The sequence below is a fragment of the Lonchura striata genome, chromosome W, assembly GCF_050655825.1.
Source record: "Lonchura striata isolate lonStrDom1 chromosome W, ASM5065582v1, whole genome shotgun sequence".
Classification (NCBI taxonomy): Eukaryota; Metazoa; Chordata; class Aves; order Passeriformes; family Estrildidae; genus Lonchura; species Lonchura striata.
The window spans coordinates 15526983-15549723 of NC_140743.1; the positions used below are offsets into that span (position 1 = coordinate 15526983).

A 22741-nucleotide genomic window follows, 5' to 3' on the forward strand; every position below is an offset into this window, starting at 1 on the left:
GGGTTGACCCTGGCTGGATACCAGGTACCCACCAAAGCTACTCTATCACTCCTTTCCTCAGCTGGAAAGGGGAGAAAGAATATAACAAAAAGCTCATGAGTTGAAATAAGGACAGGGAGAGATCACTCACCAAATACTATCATGGGCAAAACAGACTTGACTTGGGAATATTCATTCAATTTATTACCAATCAGAATCAGAGTAGGATAATGAGAAGTAAAGCAAATCCTAAAACACCTTCACCCCACCCCTCCTTCTTTTCTGGACTTAACTTTACTCCTGATTCTCTATCTCCTTCCTCCCAGCAGTGCAGGGAGACAGGGAATGGGGGTTTTGGTCAGTTCATCACATGTTGTTTCTGCTGCTGCTTCCTCCTTGGGGAGAGGAGGCCTTCCCCTACTCCAGCGTGGGGTCCCTCCCACAGGAGACAGTCCTTCATTTACTTCTCCAATGCAAATCCTTCCCAAGGGCTTTGTTTTTTCACATGCAAACCAAATACAGTCCCATTGCAGCTTCCACCCAGCACTTTTGGTCCTGCCAAGTCCAGTGAGAGAAAAACTCTGTTGTGCCAGCAAATACTGTGATCCTGTTATGCATTTAGATCAGGGTTTATTGAATACTGTGGAAGTGGGTGCCTTTCTGTATCCCCTAGCACCATGTTCTGCCTCCTGTCCTATCTAGTTGGGGTTAAAAAATGGAGGCAAAATGCTACACTGGACATGCTCATAATTTTTTTCTTACATGACTCTGGGGTAGAAGTCCCTCTGCCTCAAGTTGACCCTCTTCAAGGCCCATGGACCTTCCTGACCTCCTTGCTCTACTGTGACACTTTGATGGGTGTAATGGTTTTAAACTCACCTGGAGATGAAACACCTAGCAGTCACTCACTCAACCCCACTCCCCTTACCCCCCACCACAGTGAAATGGGGAGGAGAATTGAAACAAAACTTGTAAGTTGGGATAAGAACAGTTTAATAATGGAAAATAAAGTAAAATACAATAATAATGGTAAATAATAATAATGTTGATAAAAAGGAAACAAACACGTGATGCACAATGCAATTTCTCACCACCCACTGACTGATACCAGGCCCCCTTTTCCAAACCCAGATCAGTCACCCTTTCTGGGTAACTCCCCCCCGGTTTATATACTGGGCATTATGTTCTATGGTGTGGAATATCCCTTTGGTCAGTTTTGATCACCTGTCCCAGTTGTGCTCCCTCCCAGTTTCTTTTGCAAACCTCACTGGCAGAGCATATGACAAAGAAGAAAGTCTTTGACTTAAGATAAACACAACTTAGCAAAAAAACAAAGCATTGGTGTGTTATGAACATCATTCTCATTCTGAATCCAAAACACAACACTATAACAGCTACTGAGAAGAATTTAACTCTATCCCAGCTGAAACCAGGACAATATCTACCCCTTCTTCCATACCATTTATATCTGCCAAGTTTCACAGCCCCCAATATCCCATCACCTTTCTTATTTATCTGTTTTGATAGATATACATACAGACATCATTCCTTTAGTCTATGGAAGACCTTTGTCAAAGATTCATAAAATGTCTGCACCAAAAAAAAAAAAAATGTTGAATTCATTTAGTCCATGACTGGCCAACATCCTTGGTAACAGTTTTTCAAGCAGGAAAGATGGTGTGAGGTATGGGATTGTTGCATGTTGCACATTTGAGTCAGCTCTGATTCCAGTACTGCTGCACTTGTTCACTTTTATCAAAGTTCATTCTTCATTGGTGTGAATGTGACAGTCAGAGGGAAGTCAGGCTCTGATCCCCAAAACACTTGTGGTTAAGATCAATGTCTTGAGGTGCTCAGTGAGGTAATGCACACGTAGCCACCATACAAGTGGCAATACACAGCTGGATAATTATTAACATCATACAATTTAATTCATTGCCTATTTTCACCCAAAATCAAATCACTTTGAGGCACACACTGGAGTTATCCATCCTCCCTCATTATGCACCAAGTGCACCCGAGTCCTTGAGGAAAAGCAATCCCATGGATGGGTTTGCCTTTGCCTGAGGCAGTAATAACCCAAACATTTCCCCAGCATGATTTTAAGTAGCAGCAACTGACTGCATCCATAATTGTGCCTGAATGCAGCTAAGGGCTAAGGAAACGTTGCTTTGTGTAGCATTGAGTGCATCAATTATCAATTTGTGGTCATTCATATTTACCTTTTTCCAATTTAGTAATATGTTTGATAGCAATGACTGATGCGTTCCTAAGGCCGATAAGGACAATTGCAGTGGTTGTTGTAATTGGGTCAAATCTTTAGTTGTAGCAGCCAATTTATTCAATAATACTTCTGAATTAATGCTATTTAGAATTCCCAATCCTGTTCCCACAACACCAGTTATGTCTCTTGGCATCCGTGTTTTAGAAGGGTTCCACTGTTGCAACCAGGTCACCCAACCCTGGAAAGAAGTTTGCAAGAAAGGTGAGCAAGCTGGCTGAATTTCTGAGGCATTGTTTTGCATTAGCAATTTAACTTAAGAGACCATGCCGGATTGAACAATATTTGTTGTTGGCCAGTTTTCCTGATTATATATGGTCCAACTTTAGAAATTTTCGGGGTAAGCATAACTGGTGGTTGGGTGGTAGGTGTCACAACATTAACATCAAGTTCTCCCCAGTATTTAAATCAATACTTTAAACTTAAAATAAAGCACTTCAGTATTTTTGGACCAAACTACTTCTACAGTTTGCATTAATGTGAAATTGTGCCAATAATCCTGTACGCTTCGGTGCGTACAAACCTTTTTGTGCCTAAGAAGATTTTTTTACTTTTTCTGCATGCTACCACAATTATTTCAGGCTACGACCACTCAGCTGGTTTCTGGCTCTGAGGTTGTGGTAGGAGGCAGAAAAGTATTACTAGTTTTATCATGGATTAGGTGGTCTTCATGTCCCTCAGAGTTCTTCTGTAAAAGTAAACACAACAGAATCATGCCAGTGAGAGGCAGAAAAGGTTAGAATGATGGAATTATCCAGCATGTATTTATGCAATGCTCTTTCCCTAGAACACCAGAGGCTTTCCATGCACATTTATTCAGAGGGGGTTTTAGCACAAGTGGTACTAGCCCTATAGTAAGGAACGTCCACCAGAACAGGTTGGGCAGGGTAATCGCCTGGATTATCAGGATCATTTGGCACACAGCATAGGAGTCAGTGTAGATGCAGACAAGAGAGGCGTTCTGTGTTTCTCGTTGGAAAACACTCCAGACAGCTCTCAGCTCCTCAACCTGAGAACTGCTTTCTCCCTCAGTAATAATTAGTTTATCAGAGGAAATGTGGGGGGCTGTTGCTTTATATTTTGATATCTTTCCTTCCCTTTTAGCAGAAGCATCAGTGAACCAAGAGTTTGCTGATTTTTCAGCACAAAAAGGAGGGGCCACTTTGATTACAGAAACTGGTTTATCTTGGCCACTATCCAAGCTCTCAGTTTCTTGTATTGCCAAATTTTTCACAGCTCCTTCTATTATTGAGAAAAAGTTACAGTAATGTTCAATCTGAGCATACCACTTCCTTACTGAGGCCCTCTGGGCCACCCCGTCAGGAGGGGTTGTCCCATTAATGACTGTCTTAATATCATTAAAAGGGCTTCTCAATACAATTGGTAGTTGTAGTGCAAGTCTTTCCACTTCAATGAGAGACAGGCTGAACACAAACAATCCCTTTTCCCAGGTAGTGTATTGTTTCTCTGCATCTTTGAAACCATGGGAATAAAAACCAACAGGCCTTGTCGGACCCTTGGGTCCCCGCTGCCATGTGTGTACTGACAATCCTGAGGCAGCAAATCCCCATTCTACATAAAAGGGTAGATACAGGAGATACAGCTGCTATAGTGTTACATTGTGCTCATGGGCATTCTGTTCCCCCTTCCCTGAGACCCTGTGACTCTGATCAAGATAACCCTGGACCCCTCCTTCCTGCCCTGACAGGGTTGGCGGAGAGCCAGAGAAGCCCTCCCTGTCCAAAGTCTAGATAAACCCCTGACATTTCCTGTTCGTCCTCTTTTGCCCCACTCTCCCCATGGACATCACAGAATAAAGAGAGCTAAACTAACATATATCGGGGTAAGAGCCTCTTTTGGAAATCTTTGCCATCTCCTGATATTCCTCCCCTCAAAGCCTCAGATCTCTGGGCTAGCCTGATAATTTAGGGGGCTGAGAGGGGGGAAACATCACTATAGTTTTCTGTAAAGCTATGGCAGTAGGTTTGAGTGTTTCTGGAAGCCCACGAATTAAATGAGTCATTATTTCAGGCTTCACAGGTAATTGCATTGGGGATTCAAAGCCAGGAATTAATTTCTTTTCATGAATCATTTGCAGACAAACAGCTTTGTGTACACTTTCTAGGAGTTAGTTGGGGGTGCTAATTATAGCTATAGGATCTCCCCTTTCCAAGGGACTCGTTCCCCCGGCCCAAAAAGCCGCACACTGTGTCAGGGACCATGAGTCACGTTTATCTCCTGTTGTTAAGAAGACACCATGTCCCCAGTACCCACTGGCTTCTTGTTCAGTTAATTTAATTTGATTGCAACTGATTTATTAAAAAATATGGATATTGATCTAGTACCGATATCCAACTGTGACGGGCAAAACTCTGTAACAGTTTAAAGTTAGAAAGTGTATGTTTATTCGACGCCGGGCAGCGTGCGGGATAGCTCCCAAATACACACCGCACCTTCCAGGTGATTACAGAGTCTTTTTATCCATACAAGTATTGAATACACAAAATACAAATACATATTCATAATTTTGCTACATCCCATTCCCCGCTTCGTATGCTAATCACTCCAAAGGCTATTAAGCATGCATAGTTTGTCCCTTGAAATGGGTCGGTGGTCCCTTTCATGGGGAGGGGTCCCAAAATGAGGAAGTAAATGAAGTCTTCCTCGTTCTGACCTTTCTACCTTTTCAATGAAAATATGACAAATGAACTCTTGGTAGAACTCCCATTCCTTGTCTTCAATTGGTTTCAGAACAGAGGAGGCCCACAATTGTCTTAGGTTCCTAAAAGCTATTTGTCAGTTTCTATATTCTTCATTATAAACCCAGCTAACTAAACATTGTGCTGACAAGCAATCAATGATTAGTTAACTACTAACTCCTTACTTCATCAAGGCCTACTCATTTATTTTAATTAACTCTAGTAAGGCTTATTTCTAACTAAAATCTTAGCTCCTCTAAAATCTCTAAATTCCTTAAAATTTACGTTTCACAACCAGTAAGGGACACCCAGAAAAAAATATTCTGTTTCTGATTTGTGTGGGAGGCGTCCATATTCTCTTTTAAGCTTAGCTAATTCAGTGGCAGTGTATGGTACGTGTTTGGTTGTGATGTGGGGGTCAAGATCATCATCACTGAGATAGTTATATTCTGTTTTAATTAAGGGTCTTAAGTGAGGGTGGCAATGTTCCCCACAATTATTTACTGCCTCAAGTTCTTTGTGAGGATAAATTTGGTTAATGTGAGGAGTTTCCTTCTCCTCTGTTTCTTTTAGTTTGTTGGTGAATTTTGCATTTTTAATCTGTTCTTCTTTAAGGGCAGCTTGTAATAAATTACTTTTATTCTTTTCTTCATCTAATTGTTTTTCCAAAATTTCAACTAGGTTTTGAAGGGAGTCTATTATTGCATTTTCCTCACTTCTTCCCTCAAAGTGAGTTTCTACAGATGCTGTAAGACAAGCTCCCAAAACTGAGCATAAGATGGTTTTATTTTTGCCCAGTTTAAATTTTGTATCATGTTGTAAAGAACATATTCTATCAACCACATTATCCAAATTAAACCAATTACATTGTGCCCATTCTTCTCCTCCCGGAGAAGGTTTGGCATTGAATTTAGCTAATAGAGCAGAAAATTCAGCTTTAGCTTTAACATTAAGGTTATTACTCATTTTGTGAAGGGACCAAAACCACGGCAGGGAGGTACAAACTTAAGTCACACAAACCACACAGACTTCACTGTGTCGCCCTTCGCTTCCCTGGGTGGGTGAAGAGAAAAAATCTGCCTAGGAGGCTCTGCTTAGTTTCTTCAAGTTGTCTCTTCCTTCCCAGACAGTCCAAATACACATACAAACAATAAAACAACACAGTGTCCCACATTTTGCACTAAGAGATCTGTTGCCATTTTCTGAAGACAGTGTGGGTGCTTTTTCAGCTGGGCAATGTGCAGTCTGCGGGAAATTTGAATCTCACCCCTTGCTCTCTAGACCATTCTCAGTCTTTTGGACTGGCAGGCTAGGTGCAGCTGGAGAGAAACGTCCTTCCCCAGTTACAGACTACACAGAACCTGCACACTTCTGCCTAGACAGAAATCCTGTCCGTGATGCCAATTTAATGTCACGATCTGCTTATAGCGGGGTGTCGTGATGGTTCGTTAGCCGATCCCAAAGTGCAAAAGACAAACAGCAGGGGACTATCAGTTTAATCACAACAAATGCACCTTTATTAGGGGCCAAAAACAATAAATGCGATAGTGGGGTCAGAAAATACATAAAAAGGATAGAGAGAGAGAGAGAGAGAGAGAGAGAGAGAAGGGGGGATGGGAATAACTACCAACACAGGTGAGGTCCTCACTGGTCCGGACGATGGGGATCCATCTTGTTGTGTTGAGGAGAGTCTCCAAAGTCCACAGAGGGAAAAGGGGGGAACATGCAGAACAATGAGAGTCTATTGAAATTGCTATGGGGGGAACAGGTGTATCTACAGAAAATCATCCAGGCAGAACAAACACAATGAAGAATAAGTCCATTGAAGTTACTGGAGAACAACAGGTCATGTCATTTTCTCTCCCCCCCACTCTCTGTGGTAGGGATCTCAGTCTCAGTCCTTGGGGAGAGGGTTCTTGATCTTTGTCTGTCACGGTGGTAATGAGGCAGATGAGGGGTCTTCAGTGAGAGACCACCAGAGTCACCCCAACAGTTCATTCAGCTTAAAGGTGGAGAGTGAAGCAGGAATTGCAGTAGGCCACTCTGTGCTGGGTCCATGCTGGGTCTTCGCCAAGTCCTTGCCAACTCCTTGCCAGGCCTCGTTGGGAACAGCTAATGTAACAGTACAGCAGCTGCACCTGCACCGTTGCCTTCTCCAAACCAGAACTGCAGTGGGGGAAGGGAGTTCCTTCTTGTGGCAATCGACAGGCAAATGAGTGAGGGTCTTCAGACGGCCTCTTACAATGGGGCAGGCAGTCTTGAGCTCCTGTGCAGTTTGGTTTAAATGTTCTCTCTCTCCAGCGTGTTTCAGGCAGCGACATGAATTGTTACTTTGTTGCCTTTGTTGGATTAGTTTTTTTGCTTGCTGTCATGGTTTGATACTGGCATAACGCTAGCGCCCCCATGAAAATGTAATCTTTCCCTTGAATGCTGTGAAGTGGAATCGAGAACAGAGCAATGCAGGCCTAAGCTTAATAACAGGGAAAAAAAAACTTTATTAAGCTACTACTACAAAAGAAAAAAAGAAAGGAAAAAGGGCAAAGGAAAAAAAAAAAAAAGCACACAAAGATCAAAATGAAAACTTTGCAAAACATTCCTCCTCCCACCACCCAACTACCAAACCACAGTGAGACACAATCTGGACCTCAATCAGGTTTCTACTCTCTAGACAAGAGATACTCAGGCCTTTGAGGGAACAGAGTGTCTCCTGTGCCACAGATCCCCCCCAAGAAAACACAGCTCTACATCTTGTGTTTCCATGTCACACATGGCACCGCCCGGAGAAAAGTTTGCCATGGTGACCCTTCTCCTTTCCATGCACAGTGCTCTCACCACCAATGCATGGATGGACAGACTGCTTTTAGGATTTTTCCTTTCAAGGATGCCCTGCCAAGAGGGGAAAAAACAATAGTTCAGTTTTTTTATTGTTTGGGACCACAGTCCCCCCATTTTTCCATTTCCCCTGGGGCCGAGGGTTCAAGAACAGGGATCTTCTTCTCCTCTCCTTCTTTTGAGGACAGGGGCACTACCACAAACCTCCTAACTTTTTTTCTTTTCACTCCACTTCTGTATTTTCCCAGCTGAAGCAGGTCTCTTGACTCACTGGAATCCTCCCAAAATACAGTCTCTCTTGAAGGAGAAGATTGGTTCAGTTTCTGGCCAACACGAAAAAGTCCAGCCAAAAGCCTTGTCCCCCTCCCATCTAGAATTTCTCCTTCTAACATCCCAGGGTCCAAGGTGTCCCTCTTCCTCTCTTTCAAACCGAGGAGGGGAAAGGAAAATTCACAAAGCTTTCATCTTTCAAGGAAGGGTTAAAAGTCCAAACTCCCTGGATGGCTTGATGCCCAGCCTCCGGCAGCTCCCATATGGCTGGGCACCTTGCCCCCCCCCCCCCCCCCACTGCTTCTCTACTGCTGCTGTCTCTTTCTCTTTCCCTCTCAAGAGAGATTCTGGGGGGGGAACGGAGCATTCCACATTTCTTCTACCCTTCCATCTGCAGGGGCGAGCCCAGTTCCAGTTCCTCCACCCTTGGGCCTACCTCAGTCAGACCATGGGCCTTCCCCTCCCCCACCCAGCCACGGCCGGGCTGGGGAGAGTTCTGCACTGCGCGCTGACTGGAACCAAAGAGAGCGAGTTCTCCTGGGAATTCTGCTTTTAACCCCTCTCTGTTTTCAGAGGCGTGCCCATCTACAATTGGTCAATATCCAAATTGACCTCTTCCTTCCAGAAAATATTCTTTTTCCGTGTCAAGCCACAACACTTGCTTAGGCAAGAAGCTTCTTTTTTTCTTTCCCTACCTTTTTTCCCTGGTGTCCAGCAGAGATCCTTCAGTTATTTAGTTGTTTCTTCTTTTTTTTTCTTTCATTTTTTTTTTTCCCCTTGAACTGTTTCTGGCTTGGTTTTTTTTTTTCTGGTCCATGGAGCCTGCGGGGGGTTGGGTGGGGTGGGGGGTGGGGGGGTGGGGGGGTGGGGGTTAGCCTTGGCCAGTCTAAAGCCTGGGAAAGACCAAGCCAGCAAAAGAAAGGACACTAAAACCCACCAGTTTTACCTGCTGCAAGGAAGACACTAATGCCAGACAAGTTCCCATCTATTCTGCCTGAGCGTGGAACATGGGACTCCTTTAATATATTAAACACAGGACTACCTTAACACAAGCACCTCAGTATAAAGTATTGTCCAAGTTTTTTAAAAAAAACGTTTTCCAATTACCATCTGAGTAGGAGTTGCCTTAGAGCAGTTTTCCTTATCTGCTGTTAATGGTCCCATCAATGCCTGGCCACATGACTCAGAGATAACACTGTCCAGGAGGAGGAGGTGATTAAGGACACACCTTGTGACTCATAATGACCCATTGTGAGATGCTCTGCCCAAGGGGAGGAGCTAGGCATTCCCACCTGGATAAAACTGGAGATTTCTACACAGAGGGGAGCCTTTTCACAGGTTCTCTGAGAAGACACAGCAACTACATCTGTCATCCCAAGAGGACTGCAGCTACTCCAATTCAGACTGCTACCAGCACGCTGGCCGGGTTGTATCCTGACTTTGTCAGTAGCTTTTCCCTTTGTATAATTGCATGTATTTTTGTCCTTTTCCCCTTTTCCCAATAAATTGTATTTCTGACTTGGAGTCTCTCACTGGTTTTGCTTTCAAACCAGAACAAGTATAGATTAATAAAAGTCGGGTGTTGGCTGCTGTGCTCGACCGCAACCACTTTTGCAAAACAAGAAGCCTAGCCCCATCAGGCCCTACGATGATAAACATATAGTAGATGCTATGTTTAATGCTAACTGCTCTTGGAGAGAAACAAAACCAAGTGGACTAAGATGATAAGGGAAAGGAATGCGAGCTAATGAGTTTGGCTAACTGCTTTCTCTGCAGGACAAGGGCTTAACCCTTGTGGGCTAAGTGATAAGAAGGAAGATGCATGCTAACAGCCATTTTTATGACAAATAGAAGAACTGTCATGTGATCAGTATATTACAGTGTTGACTTTCGTAATTGTTAGAGTGAATACTATATGTTTTATAATCCTGACTTCTGTAAAGGAAGTTTTGCTAAAGTTTAGGTTTTTTACTTCAACTGTTGTATTGTGATACCAATGTATGTGAGGAGTTGTAATGTTAACATTTAATCAATGAAGGACTTAAAACCTGTTGAATATATCAAAAAGTAACAAATTACTATGACTAGGAGAGCTGAACATGCTCTAAAAAGGTGGGACAGAGGAGGAACTGTGTTAAAATGTTTGAATATGTATAACCATTTGTAAACGTATTAGGCTGATACAATACCCAGGGTATATAAGGCTGTTACTATGTTGACTGGTGTGCCTCTGGCTGTGGCTAAAAACCCAGCACTGTTCCTTTTGCTTTATTGACATTGTCTCCTATTGTCCCTTATTAAATTTTCTTTAAATTTTAACTGAGTAGTGGGCTTTGTTTCTCACGATTGGGGGTCTCGTCTGGGATGGACGCCTCATCTGTGTGGCCCTAGGATATTTCAACCAAGAGGCATGCCTCAGCAATTTTAGCAGCTCAATTGGCTTCTTCTGGCATCATTGACGATTGCAGGATGACACTCTGTGGACAAGAAAGGACTCATAAATCAAAAGAAAGGGGGAAGTATAAAGGCTCCCTAAGAAATGGTGGTAATTGGCCCACAATTCTTGTGCAGGAAGACCCAGACAGTAAAAGGGACTGTAAGTACTGTGTGGGGGGAAGTGTACAGGGGATTGACTGGTGTGTGTGTGTGTGAGACGTGGACTGGACAGTCTGGATCTGTGAATTAAGTGCAACGTCTTTTTAGCCATGGTTCTGTACCTCCATGAGAAGACTGACCAGCAAAGAGATGAAGCAAAAGGCAAAGATTGAGTGATCCTCCAGGGAAACACCTACCCGCCTCAGCCCCCCGAAGTTACCAGGCTAGCAAGGCCTTGGGGGGAAGTATTCCAGGAGCAAGGCAAAGATTCCAAAAGAGGCTCCAACCCCCGATGTGATCCAAGATGTTTATTCCATAGGAGGAAGAGGGAAAGAGAGCAAACAAGGAAGGGACAGAGCCTTACCTAGGCTCAGTACAGGAAGGGCTGCTTGGCTCCCAGCCAACTGAGTCAGGAAAGGAAGGAATGGTCAAATTAACATGGTCACAGCTACAGGGGTCTCTGGAGAGGTAAAAACTATTCCCCAGAGCAATACAACATCTCCCCCTTATTTGTTTAACAAGGTTACAGGAAATCTTTAGGTTCATTTAACACTGAGTGTGGGTTTTCCCACCACCTACAGTTGGTGGCGTAGTCCGACCTCCTTAGGTTTGCCAACTCTATGTGGTTGACTTGTGAGGTAGAAGGTATGAGACCCTTGATAGCTTTGAAAATCAAATGATGCAGGATCCTGAATGCTATGGTTACAAGGAACAGAATAACAAGAAATAACAACATTTATTTAACTATACAAGTCCACCACCCTGTGAATCCCCAGCCCCTGAACAGTTCTTTGAACCAATCCTCTGATTCTTGCTTCACTTGTCCAATCAGGCTGTTCATGCTTCGAAGGGCAGCATGGATGTTTGGAGCTTTTGCAGTCAGATTCATGCAACAGAGTCCTTCGAATTCTTGGCATTCATGTCCATGCAGTAACAAAAGGAAATCTATAGCAGCGCGGTTTTGAAGTGTGGCCTGTCTGGTCATTTCCTCATCTTCCAGGAGGGAGCTGATGGCAGTAGATGTCAAGTTTGCCTGTTTGACCACCCAGCACTCTAGATGGCCCAATTCACCTAGAGCTTTGGCTGCTGTGGCCCATGGAAGGAACAGGGACAGAGCAATTATTTTTGATTTGGCCCAATGAAAAATTTCTGAGTTACAATTTGGGTCCAGATTGTCTGCACTCCTCTTTTGAATTTTGTTTGCTGATTTGTTTTCGTGAGTTCATTTACCAATTAGCATTTGGTTGGGTGTCAATACGGACAGCCTCCCTATGGTACATGGCCCTCCTAAATGCCAAGAAGGAATTCCTGCCCATGCCCGATCCCCACAAATTAAGAACAATCCCTTAGGGAGGCTTTTGGGACTTGAGCAAGATGGGTTGTCTGCCCCAGTATGGCTTGTATTCTGACACCACCTTCTTGCAGTAAACTTCCCATGATATTATTTTATGATGTGGTACTCGCTAGTGCTAGAAGGTTTTGGAAGGACAGAAAAATGTATGCAGTAAGCTGTGGGGGAAAGAACCCAATAGCTCTAACTCTTGGGGTTCCTGAGCTATCTTGGGCAAACCTCACAACCACTCCTCTAAGGATTTCATGATCACCACAGCTTGCCTCTGATGATCTTTGTGTGGTTGGGGGGTGTGCGATTCTGGAATTTTGGTGGACCTATATTTGTCCAAACCTGCTGGAAATTCTCCAGACAGGTGGACATAGGATTCTTTGCTGCTGCTATGGACAAGCATATGTTTTCCTGCTGTAGTGTCTGTGCCAGGGTCACCCAGACGTTTTGACATGGCTGAGGGACGATCCATGCAGCTGCCAGACTGTTCAACATTAGCAAGATGACAGCTTGGAAGGGGTTCATCACAGGGTTGAGTGGGAGATAGGTTTTCTCTAAAAAGGAAACATAAACATTTTTAAAACATATTAAAAGTTCCTGTATCTGCCGGAAGGACTTCACACCTAGGAAAATTCTCTTTCCTCCAGCCAGCAGCATCTTCTCTTTGAAACATCGGCTACTTGCTTCTCATCCCCTTCTTCTTGACCTGGATTTTTGGGGACAAAAGGTTTCACCCACTTCTGGGGAATCCACTGCGGGCCTGAGGGAGTAGCCACACACGCATAGCCACAACCCCATGTCACGAGCTCATAGGGACCCTTGGTTTCCCAAGTTTCTGGATCCCTAATCAAAACCAGTGGATGCTGAGACAATTTGAACTGATTGCCACTGTTAAAATGATGTACCACTGGTGGATTAATGTTTTCAAATGAAGAGTTCAGATAATTGATGGTAAACATGGCTTTACAAAGCTTCTTCTGTGGAGACATCCACGCAGTTGAACGGCTCTGTCTATACAAGACCTGCTTGAGCATCTGGTGTGCACGCTTGACAACAACTTGACCTGTGAGAGCAACCTGAAGAGATGTTCATTCTCTATTTCTTTGAGCACGGCCTGTTCCGCCCTGGACACTGCCTCCGCCACATAGGCAGAGTCTGTTACCAAACTGATTGGTTCTGAGAACCTCTCAAAATTCTTCTCACTGCAGCCAGTTCTGCCACCTGGGGGGATCCCTCCACAAACTTGACATCAGCTTCCCAATGCTGAGTCTGTGGATTTCTCCAAGTCATCACCAACTTGTGGGAAGCCCCTGATGCATCTGTGAGCACTGTGAGAGCCTTGAGTGGTCTCTGACTCATTTTCTCTCAAAGAATGAGGTGGAATTCCTCATTGAACAACTTGTGAGATGGGGCATGGACTGATATTTGTCCCCTGAAGCTGTCCAGAGATAATTGGAGACTGGCGCTGCTCTGGAGCAAATGCTCAAACATCCCTTTGGTCAGTCTCTCAGGAGAGTTCCTTCCCTTCTCAGAAAGCCTCACTGGGAGGTGAATACATGCAAAGTCACAACTAGCCAATTCATACAATCTCACCCTGGCCTTACAAATCAGCTTTGCTATTAGGTCTTGTGGCTCAGTGATGGTCTTGGATCTTTGGTGGGAGAGGAAGACCCAGTCTATGATCAAGAGTGGATCCTTCTGCATCTCAATCCATTGGAAAATCAACCCATGCAAATGTGGCAGCTTTCCTAGAACAATGAAATGAAAAGGCATGTTTGGCTCACACCGATGTGCCTGCCTCTCTGACAAGGCCTTCTGTACCTTTTTGATTGCTGTCTTTGCCTCTGGGGTCAGTTCCCTGGGGGAGGCCAGCTCCCTCTCTCCCTTCAAGAAATTGAAGAGACAGTCTAGATCCTAATTTGTGAGGCCTAGCCAGGGTCTTACATAACTCAAAGAACCACACAAAGAGTGGAGGTCTGCTAGTGTTTTGGGATTGCAATCAATTTCCAATTTCTGTGGAACAATGGTCCTTGCAGTGATTTCCAAACCCAGGTATTTCCAAGGTGGCATCCTTTGAACTTTGTCTTTCTGCAATTGAAATCCAGCAGAGGTTAAAACCTTAACCACTATGTCAAGCATGTATTGGAGTATAGAGTCATTGGGGTCACACACAAGCACATCATCCATGTAGTGAAGGATGATGGCGTCATTTGTCTCCACGCGTACCGGAGACAGTAGTGAGGCTATGTATTGTTGGCATATGAAAGGACTCGATTTAAGACCTTGAGGAAAGACCTTCCAGTGATAGCGTTTCATTGGGGCTTTTCGATTGACGGTGGGAACCGAGAATGCAAACTGTGGGGCATCTTCAGGGTACAATGGAATTTGGAAGAAACAGTCCTTGATATCTAGGACAGCCAATTGCCAATCTCAAGGGAGCATTGTTAGACTAGGCATCCCTGGTTGGAGTGGTCCCATGTCCTCTATAATTTTGTTTATTTCTCGGAGATCATGGAACAACCTCCACTTGTCCTTCCCCGGTTTCTTTATTACAAAGACTGGGAAATTCCAAGGGCTATCTGTCTCTTCTATGTGTCCTTGAGCCAATTGCTCCTCCACGAGCTCCTCAAGCGCCTTGAGCTTCTTTTTACTCAAAGGAGACTGTGCTACCTACCTTGGGGTGTTATCCAACCACTTTAACTTGGGGGTAGGGCGCTCCACAGTGGCTATTTCCAAAAATCCTGGGGTGTCTTAGGAATGACCAATTGAACTCCCCACTGGGACATGGTGTCTCTCCCCCACAGGGGGGGCCTTATAGTCTGTAATGAATGGACGAACACTTGCCAATTTTCCGTCAGGCTCCTCAATTTGCACAATGCTTTTTGCAATCTTTGCCAATGCGTTTCCTCCTATGCCCTGAAGTTTGCCAGCCACAGGTTGCAATTCCCAATGTGATGGCCACATGATCTTAGGTATTACTGTGATGTCTGCGCCCGTGTCTAGAACCCCCTCCACATGAAGGTGCTCTGATCCATGGGCTAGGTTGCATGCCATCGAGGGTTTATCCTCTCTCACCACCTCTGCCCAGTAGACTTCTGGTGATTTTCCTTCTGCTGTAATTTCTACTGGGATGGGAATGGCTTGGGCCATAATTTGTCCATTTTCTAGGTAGAATGGTGGGTGCATGCAGCATGCCAACAACATAAGGCTTGATATATTTCCCTTAGTTGTCATGGGAGCTACCTTAGTCTCCAATGGTGTGTGTGTTGTGTCCCCAATAACAAAATACTCACTGTTTGGTCCCATGTGGTAAACCTTGAGATCCTGTGAGATGTTTGACAGGTCCACTATAATGACTTCCCAATCAGTGGATCTGAAATGAAAACCTTTGGTAGTCATGAGCCGAAATTGACCTTGTGGCTGCCAAATCTCATTAGCTGAACATTTGACATTTTTATTTTTCCACCCCCCCACCATGGGTCCCGTCCTCTCCCTTATTTGTTGAGAGAGAGGTGTTTGCCTGTGTGGGTCCTGCTATATTTATATCTTTATATTGTAAATTCAGTTTTTTTGTTTGATGAACTTTCTTTCTGGTTTAGGGGGCGGGTTCTGGCTAAGTGTCCTGGTTTCTTGCAGTGGAGGCAGATGACGTGCTGCAGCTGGTCTGGTGACATTGGTTGCCTCCTTGGACCTGGAACCTCAGTTGCAGCAGGCTGTGGGTGTGCCAATCCTTTATTTCTGTCAGGGGTACTGAACAGTTCTGCTTTCCTGGTGCAGGCTTCTGTGGCAAGCACATTTCTCTCCCTCTCAGGATTTTTCATAGACGTGCACAGAGAGAAATGAAAGAGAAAACAATTTCTATTTCTGCTCTTTATTTTTCCTATGTGGAATGTGTTTGGAGAATTGTTTACCTGGAGTGAGTGCTTGATTTGATTCTGGTGAGGATTGTTTCAGCCTGATGGCAAATCCAATCCACCTGTGTCTGGACTCTCGAGAGAGGGTCACGAGGTGTGTTAGAGTTAGAGAAAGTAGTACGTAGTTTTAGTCTCTTCCTTTTTATATAGTATATTAATGTATTTTAGCCATAGTTATAATAAAGAAATCATTCAGCCTTCTGAATTGAGTCAGACATTGTAATTTCTTTCCATTGGGTTCACCTGCATTTACAATAGGCTTCAGTCATTTGTGAAAGACTAGGTGATGGGTCAAGGGGAAGGCTGAGGATAATTCTACAAGAGGTCTCATTTGCATTCCTCTGAGCTATCTCTTTAATCAATTCTGCCTGTACCACTGGATCTTGTACCTGTCTGTCCACTTGTGCTCTTAACCTATCCACGAACTGAAGAAGGTCTCTGAAGAAAACTGTTTAATGTTAAGGTAACTGCCCTTAGCTTCAGTTGTTGGTAGCTGATAAAACATTTTTTCTGCAACATTACAGATCTTATCTAAAACTGACTTAGATAACACTCGAGTTTGCCAGTCACCTTCATCGCACATGTGGTCTTTTGTAATAAAGTTACCATCACTGTCATTTGCTTCATCAGGAGTTTGTTGAATCTCCTGTTATAGTGCTGTTAAAGCCACTTTCCATCTGCCTTCCCACAGTCCCCTCGCCTGACTCTCCCATTAGGCTTAGCCTGCTTGCCTTTCTACTTGCTTCTTTACTTGCTTACTTACTTTTCCTGCCAGGACATGCCCTCTGCCTCCCAGGACATGATCCCTGACTGCAAGGACCTGCCCCCTGCCTGCCAGGACATGCCTCTTCTTGCCAGGACCTGTCCCTTGCCTGTTAGTAAATGCCCTACCTGTCAGGACCTGTCCCCTGCCTGCTAGGACATGTCCCCTGCCTGCGAGGACCTGCCCCCTGCCTGCCAGGACATGCCCTCTGCCTGTCAGGACACACCCCTGCCTGCCAGGACATGACTCCTGCCTGCCAGGACACACCCCTGCCTGCCAGGACATGACTCCTGCCTGCCAGGACATGCGCTCTTCTTCCCAGGACATGACCCTGCCTGCCATGACATGCCCCCTGCCTGTGAGGACCTGCCCCCTGCCTGTTAGGGCATGCCCTCTGCCTCCCAGGACATGCCCCCTGCCTGCCAGGACATGATCTTGCCTGCCAGGACGTGCCCTCTACCTGCTAGGACGTGCCCTCTACCTGCTCTGCAAGGACATCCTGCTCGGCCTTCCAGGGACATCTCACATTCCCTGTTATCCTGTCCTGCCTGCCACAGACATGCCCTCTGCCTGGTGGAACTTGCTTCTCCTGCCTGCCAGAACATGCCCCCTGCCAGAATATGCCCCCTGCCTGCCAGGACATGCACTCTGCCTCCCAGGACATCCCACCTGCCCTGCTGTGGACAACCCCCTTGCCCTGATTGCCAGGGACTTACTTTATCCCTAGAGAATCTCCACATGCCCAGAGGAGGGCATTTACCTCTAAGGCGATGCCTCAGTCACTCCTCTATTCCACTCACTTCCCCCTGTTCCTGGCCGGCCCCTTCCCAGGAGTCCGGAAATGCAGTACTAGCAGGTCCCTCTCACTTCGGGGGTCTGAGCTGCCGGCCCCCGTGTCACTCACTCACTCACTTGCTCGTCTCCCGGTTTTTCTCACCAATCCGTTGTCCCTTCACGTTGCTCCTCCGCGTGGCTCGTCCGCGTTGTTCCTCTGTGTGACTCATCTCACGCTGATCCTAGGGTCCAGTAGCCAGCAAATCCCGAGGGTCCCTCGAAGCAGGTGGTCGAGCTGTCCAGGGTTCCTCTTCGGGTGTGGCTATCCCGGACGAACCCCCCAAATTGAAATGAACAGGGTCTATGCCTTTATTAATGTTCAGCTCTTTATTAAAAAGTTTGCTCAGCAAGGGGTTGTTGTAGCTTTTCCGGTAGCCGAAGGGTGAGAAGGTGTGCAGAGTCTGTCCCTGGAGTCTCCGTGGCACACTGTTAGCCGGAGGTGAAGAGGTGTGCAGTCTGTATCTGAAGTCCCGATCAGCAGACCGTCCTCTCTCCTTTCCTCCTGGCACACTGGTAGCCGAAGGGTGGCGGGATGTGCAGAGCCTGCTGCCGAAGCCCAGCAGCAGCTATCCCTCTCCTTCCCTCCTGGTAACACCAGGAAGAGTGTCTGTTTTCCTTGTGCCTGCTTCCCACAGCCCAGTCCAGTCTGGTCCTCTGCAGGTTATGGTGACAGGTCAAACACAGACTAGGGATGGGATTCCCTTTTCTCCAACCAGCACACCCATCCAGCCCCCTCCACTGTGCCCATCTTTTCCATTTAGGGCTGTTTTTCATCCCCAAAACCCCCTCCTATGATTCCACTGGATTATTTTGCATCCCAGTCCTAGTGTGGGTGGAGTTGTAGGTGATTCCCAGGAGCTATTAGCTAATTAACATTTCAATGTCAGTACTTAGTTCAAGCTAAGTGTCCCAGCCAGGCTGTTTTGTTCATAACAACAGGGTATCTGGGACAGGGTCCCAGGGAGGGGTTGGACGCCTAATAAAGATACAGGAGAGAGAGCAATTTCCTAGGCAATCCCCCAGAAAATAGGGGATGAGAGTGAAGGTCCCCACTCCCAACAGGAGTGTCAGATTGAGGGTTGGGGTCCATGAAGGCTAGGAAAATTCCTCCAGACAGGATATATGGAATTGAAGGCTAGGAAAATTCCTACAGACAGGAAGTGGGGATTTGAAGGTTAGGAAAATATCCTAAGGATCCTATATCCAAGAGCATCTGGGGTTGGCTAATAACACTTGAGATACTGGTCATATGCCCTAAATTAGAGCAGTTTTACTTGATAAGTTATACCTGTAGGTAAAGATTAACAAGTGATTTGAAAATAAAAGTACCTTATTGTTGTGTTGTTATTCTGTTATTATAGTGGAGTGAGTAAGAGTGAGATGCGACGTAGACACAGGGCGAGTGTGGGGCAAGTGCAAGGCCCTGTCTGCATTTCTGTGGCCCAGTCCTGAGAGCAGCCAGACAGAGGCAGAGCAAGTGACTGTGAGTGAATGAGTGTAGGTTATGTCAATTGTTGGAGTTCAGCCTTGTTGTCTGAAGGGAGGTGGATTGTGTTGTTGGAGAGGAGAGATTTTCTGTACTTAGTGTGGGAAACAACTGTGTGGAGTGTATGGTGCCCAAGCTGCTGGAGGAGTGAATTAGAGCAAAGGAACAGTGGTTAGGGACGAGCAGGTCAGGTCCCAGGAAGATGGGACAAGGAACAAGTAAGTCAGGTCCGAGGAAGAAGGGAAGCAAAAGGGCGCTGGCAGACATACCCCCAGGACAGTCCCCTAGGAATTAAGTTAGCTAACTGGGATAGTAATCAATGTACTAAAGGAAAAAAAGTCAAAATGATAAAGTCAAAATGATTCAGTATTGCATGATAGAGTGGATGAAAAAGGAAATAAGTTCCGATCGTGTCTATTGGCCTAGGTATGGGTCTTTTGAGTGCTGTATTTGTCAAACTCTAAACATATTTGTAAATCCAAAAGAACCTCTCAATCCTGAGGAAAGTGAATATGCCTCCTGCTGTACAGAAATTTGGCCCCGGGGTAAATGTTTTTAAGGTATCAGAAGCCTTAGAGACAGAGTGGGCTAAAGAAAAGAAGGAAAAGAGGTGGGAACTGCTAGAGGCATTACGCCCTCCATACCCTCCCACTGCTCCAGTGGCCCCTGATGCTCAAGCGGCCCCCATTGCTTTGCCGGCTCCCCCTCCCACTGGTGGGGGACCATACCAAAACACTAGGGGATGGTCAGTAAAAACTCGAGGGCTGCTCGATAAGTCTTCCACTGCCACCACCACACAGCAAGGGAAACAGGTCTTTCCTAAAGTCATGATGATTGAGGAACAGAAAGGTTGGTCTGATTTAGAAAGGGATCAAGAAGTCAGCTTATTTCCTTTAAGAGACGTGCCTATGGAAGGGGCTCAATGGAGGACAGTATTTGTGAATGCTCCTTTGACCTCTTCAGAAGTCAGAAATTTTAAAAGGGAAATTAAAGGGTTATTAGAAGATCCCATAGGTTTAGCTTAACAATTAGACCAATTTTTAGGCCCCAACATTTTTACTTGGGAAGAAATGCAGTCAATAATGGGCATTATCTTTTCCCAAGAGGAGAGGCAGATGATTAGGGCTGCCAGAATAAGAATTTGGGAAAGAGAAAATCAACAGGGCCCACCAGGGAACCAGAAAATGCCAATAGCATCTCCTAATTGGAATCATAATGATGCAACAGGACAAGGAAATATGAATTACTATCTTAATCTGATAATCAAAAGGATAAAAGACACAGCACCCTGAGGGCAAAATGTTAGCAAAGTTTTTGATGTGTAGCAAGGAAAGGAAGAAACTCCAACTGAATGGCTAGAGGAGACACTGGAAAAACATGCAGCAGTACTCTGGGGTAGACCGTGATATTATAGCGGGACAAGCCCTGTTAAGGCTTAGCTTTGCCACTCATGCCTGGCGAGATATTAGGAAAAAGTTGGAAAAAATTGAGGAATGGCAAGATAAGGGGTTAAACAAGTTATTGAAAGAAGCCCAAAAAGTTAATGTGCGGAGGGATGAAGAAAAAGCCAAGGCAAAAGCAAAAATTATGGTAGCCACCATGCGAGAAAGTAACCCCTCAAGGAATCTGCAGCCCCCAGGTACTATTCCCAGATATTCGGATTCCAGAGATAAGGAAAGGGGAGGAAACAGGGCCTCTGTATGATCAAAGTCTCAGGAGAAAATTAGAAATGTCTTTTTTTTTATTGCGGAGAAGAGGGACACTATAAGAGAGATTACCCTTGCTGGAACAAAGACATGAAAGTATTCCAAGAGGTACATTCAGAAGAATTAGCAGACTTGGGATGTCAGGGGCTCTATTTCCTGGGGGATAAATACCATCTAGAGCCCTTGATAACTTTAAAAGTAGGCCCCCAGGGAGAAGCATTAGAATTTATAGTTGACACTGGCAGAAAGAGAACTTGTGTAGCTACTATTCTAAAGGGGTGTAAATTAAGCAATAACATTATAAAAGTAACGGGAGCTAAAGGAGAAAGTTTGAAGGTTCCTGTAATGAAAAATGTAGTAATTTGTTGCATCTAGGAAAAACCTTTCAAAAGGCTCAGACTTGTTACTTTGGCTAAGTAGAAAAGGACTATGGGAGTGTCCTAGATTGCAAGGCAATATGTACTCTATTTGCCATCTGTTAGAGGTGTGGCAGTTATCTTCTGTTAATTGGGCAGTTTTCTTTATCTCTTCCACAAACCAATCCTCCCTTCTGGGAGATATCTGCTGTTAATGGTCTACTGAATATCACTGCATGACTGATAAAAATTGCAGCATCCCATTGTGAGATGCTTTGCCCAGAGGGAGGAGCCAAGCAGTCCTAACTGGATATAATCTGAGATTTTGGGACACCAGACTCAGCCTTTCCACTGGATTCCCAGAGGAACAGCTGCCTTTTCCACTGGACCTTCAGGATCCCTGCTCCAACAGAACTACATGTGCCACTCCAGGAGGACTGCAGCCATTCCAATTTGGACTGCTACCAACACCCTGACCAAAAGGGTGTCAGGTCATATTCTGACTCTGTCAGTGTTGTTTTGTATTACTGCATTATTTATTTTATTTTTTATTTTCTTCCCTAATAAAGAACTCTTATTCCTGCTCCCATATCTTTGCCTGAGAGCCCCCCTTAATTTCAAATTTATAACATTTCAGGGGAGGCTCCTGCCTTCCTTAGCAGACACCTGTCTTTTCAAACCATGACAGGGAGTGACTCAGCTGAATTAGAGGTAGAAAAACAAGTTATATAACCATCATGTGTTTACATCATGGTGTATGGTGGTTGGTTGAATTATGTTTGTTATGATTTAAAACTATGCAACTGATAAAGGCCTAACTACTTTAAAAGGCCTTGTTTTTGCAATAAGGTGTGTCTCCTTTGCATCTGCCGGGGGGCTCTGCATCACTATGGACCCTCACCCACAGAAAGTGAAGGGGAAACTAGAACAGGGATGGGAGATGTCTTGCTAGTCCCTGGAGCAGGTTGCAAATTATTGGGGAGAGACTTGCAGGTACAATTAGGAATAGGGGTTACACCTGAATAAGGGAAAATGGTAACCAAAGTGTTAAAACTTTGCCAAGAATATGAGGGAAGTATTAACAAGGAAGTTTGGGCCGGAGAAGGAAATAGGGGAGGATTGGCTATTGACCTAATAAAGGTACTGACTGAGAGAAAAGAATGTTCCATACATGTGTGTCAGTACCCTATATCATTAGAAGGAAGAGAATTATTAAATCCAGTAATAGAAGATTTTATAGGGATGGGACATTTCTTCTAAATAATCTGGCTGACTCTCTAGATCCAGGGGTTCATACCTATTCTGAAGTGGCACCTGACTTGGGAGTGGGGGTCAGGAGGAATTATTATTACCTCTTTGAGTAGGTACCCATTTCCACTCCACCTACCAGGTGTCCTTCTATTGTCTGATAGTGAGAGGCATGGAAGTCCACTGACTCTTGGTGGGCCTCCCTCAAGATGGAAGGGCTGAACTTCACCAATCTATTTCCCTTTCACTTTCTCTGATAATCCTTAGTCATTTAACTTCCTCTCTAAACTTGGCCACCAATGAAAGGAGATCTTTCACTTGTTCACAACGCAGGCATATTTCCTCCACAACACCCCCTGAAACTGATAGTAAAAGGTTTCTAAAATCATGGGAATTTGGGGAATTGGAAGGAAAGTTGGGGTTGCTAGGCCCTGGG

The 22741-nt window shown here is 45.0% G+C and overlaps 1 protein-coding gene across 1 annotated transcript; it reads right to left on the reverse strand.

The window, feature by feature from the left end:
- Positions 1 to 4172: 4172 nt before the first annotated feature.
- LOC146763093 (uncharacterized) lies at positions 4173 to 17679 on the reverse strand. Its single transcript, XM_085571142.1, is given in 6 exon segments — positions 4173 to 4569; positions 5255 to 5873; positions 11236 to 11352; positions 12271 to 12552; positions 15292 to 15371; positions 17588 to 17679. Coding segments are annotated over 6 exon segments (1587 nt in total).
- Positions 17680 to 22741: the final 5062 nt, after the last annotated feature.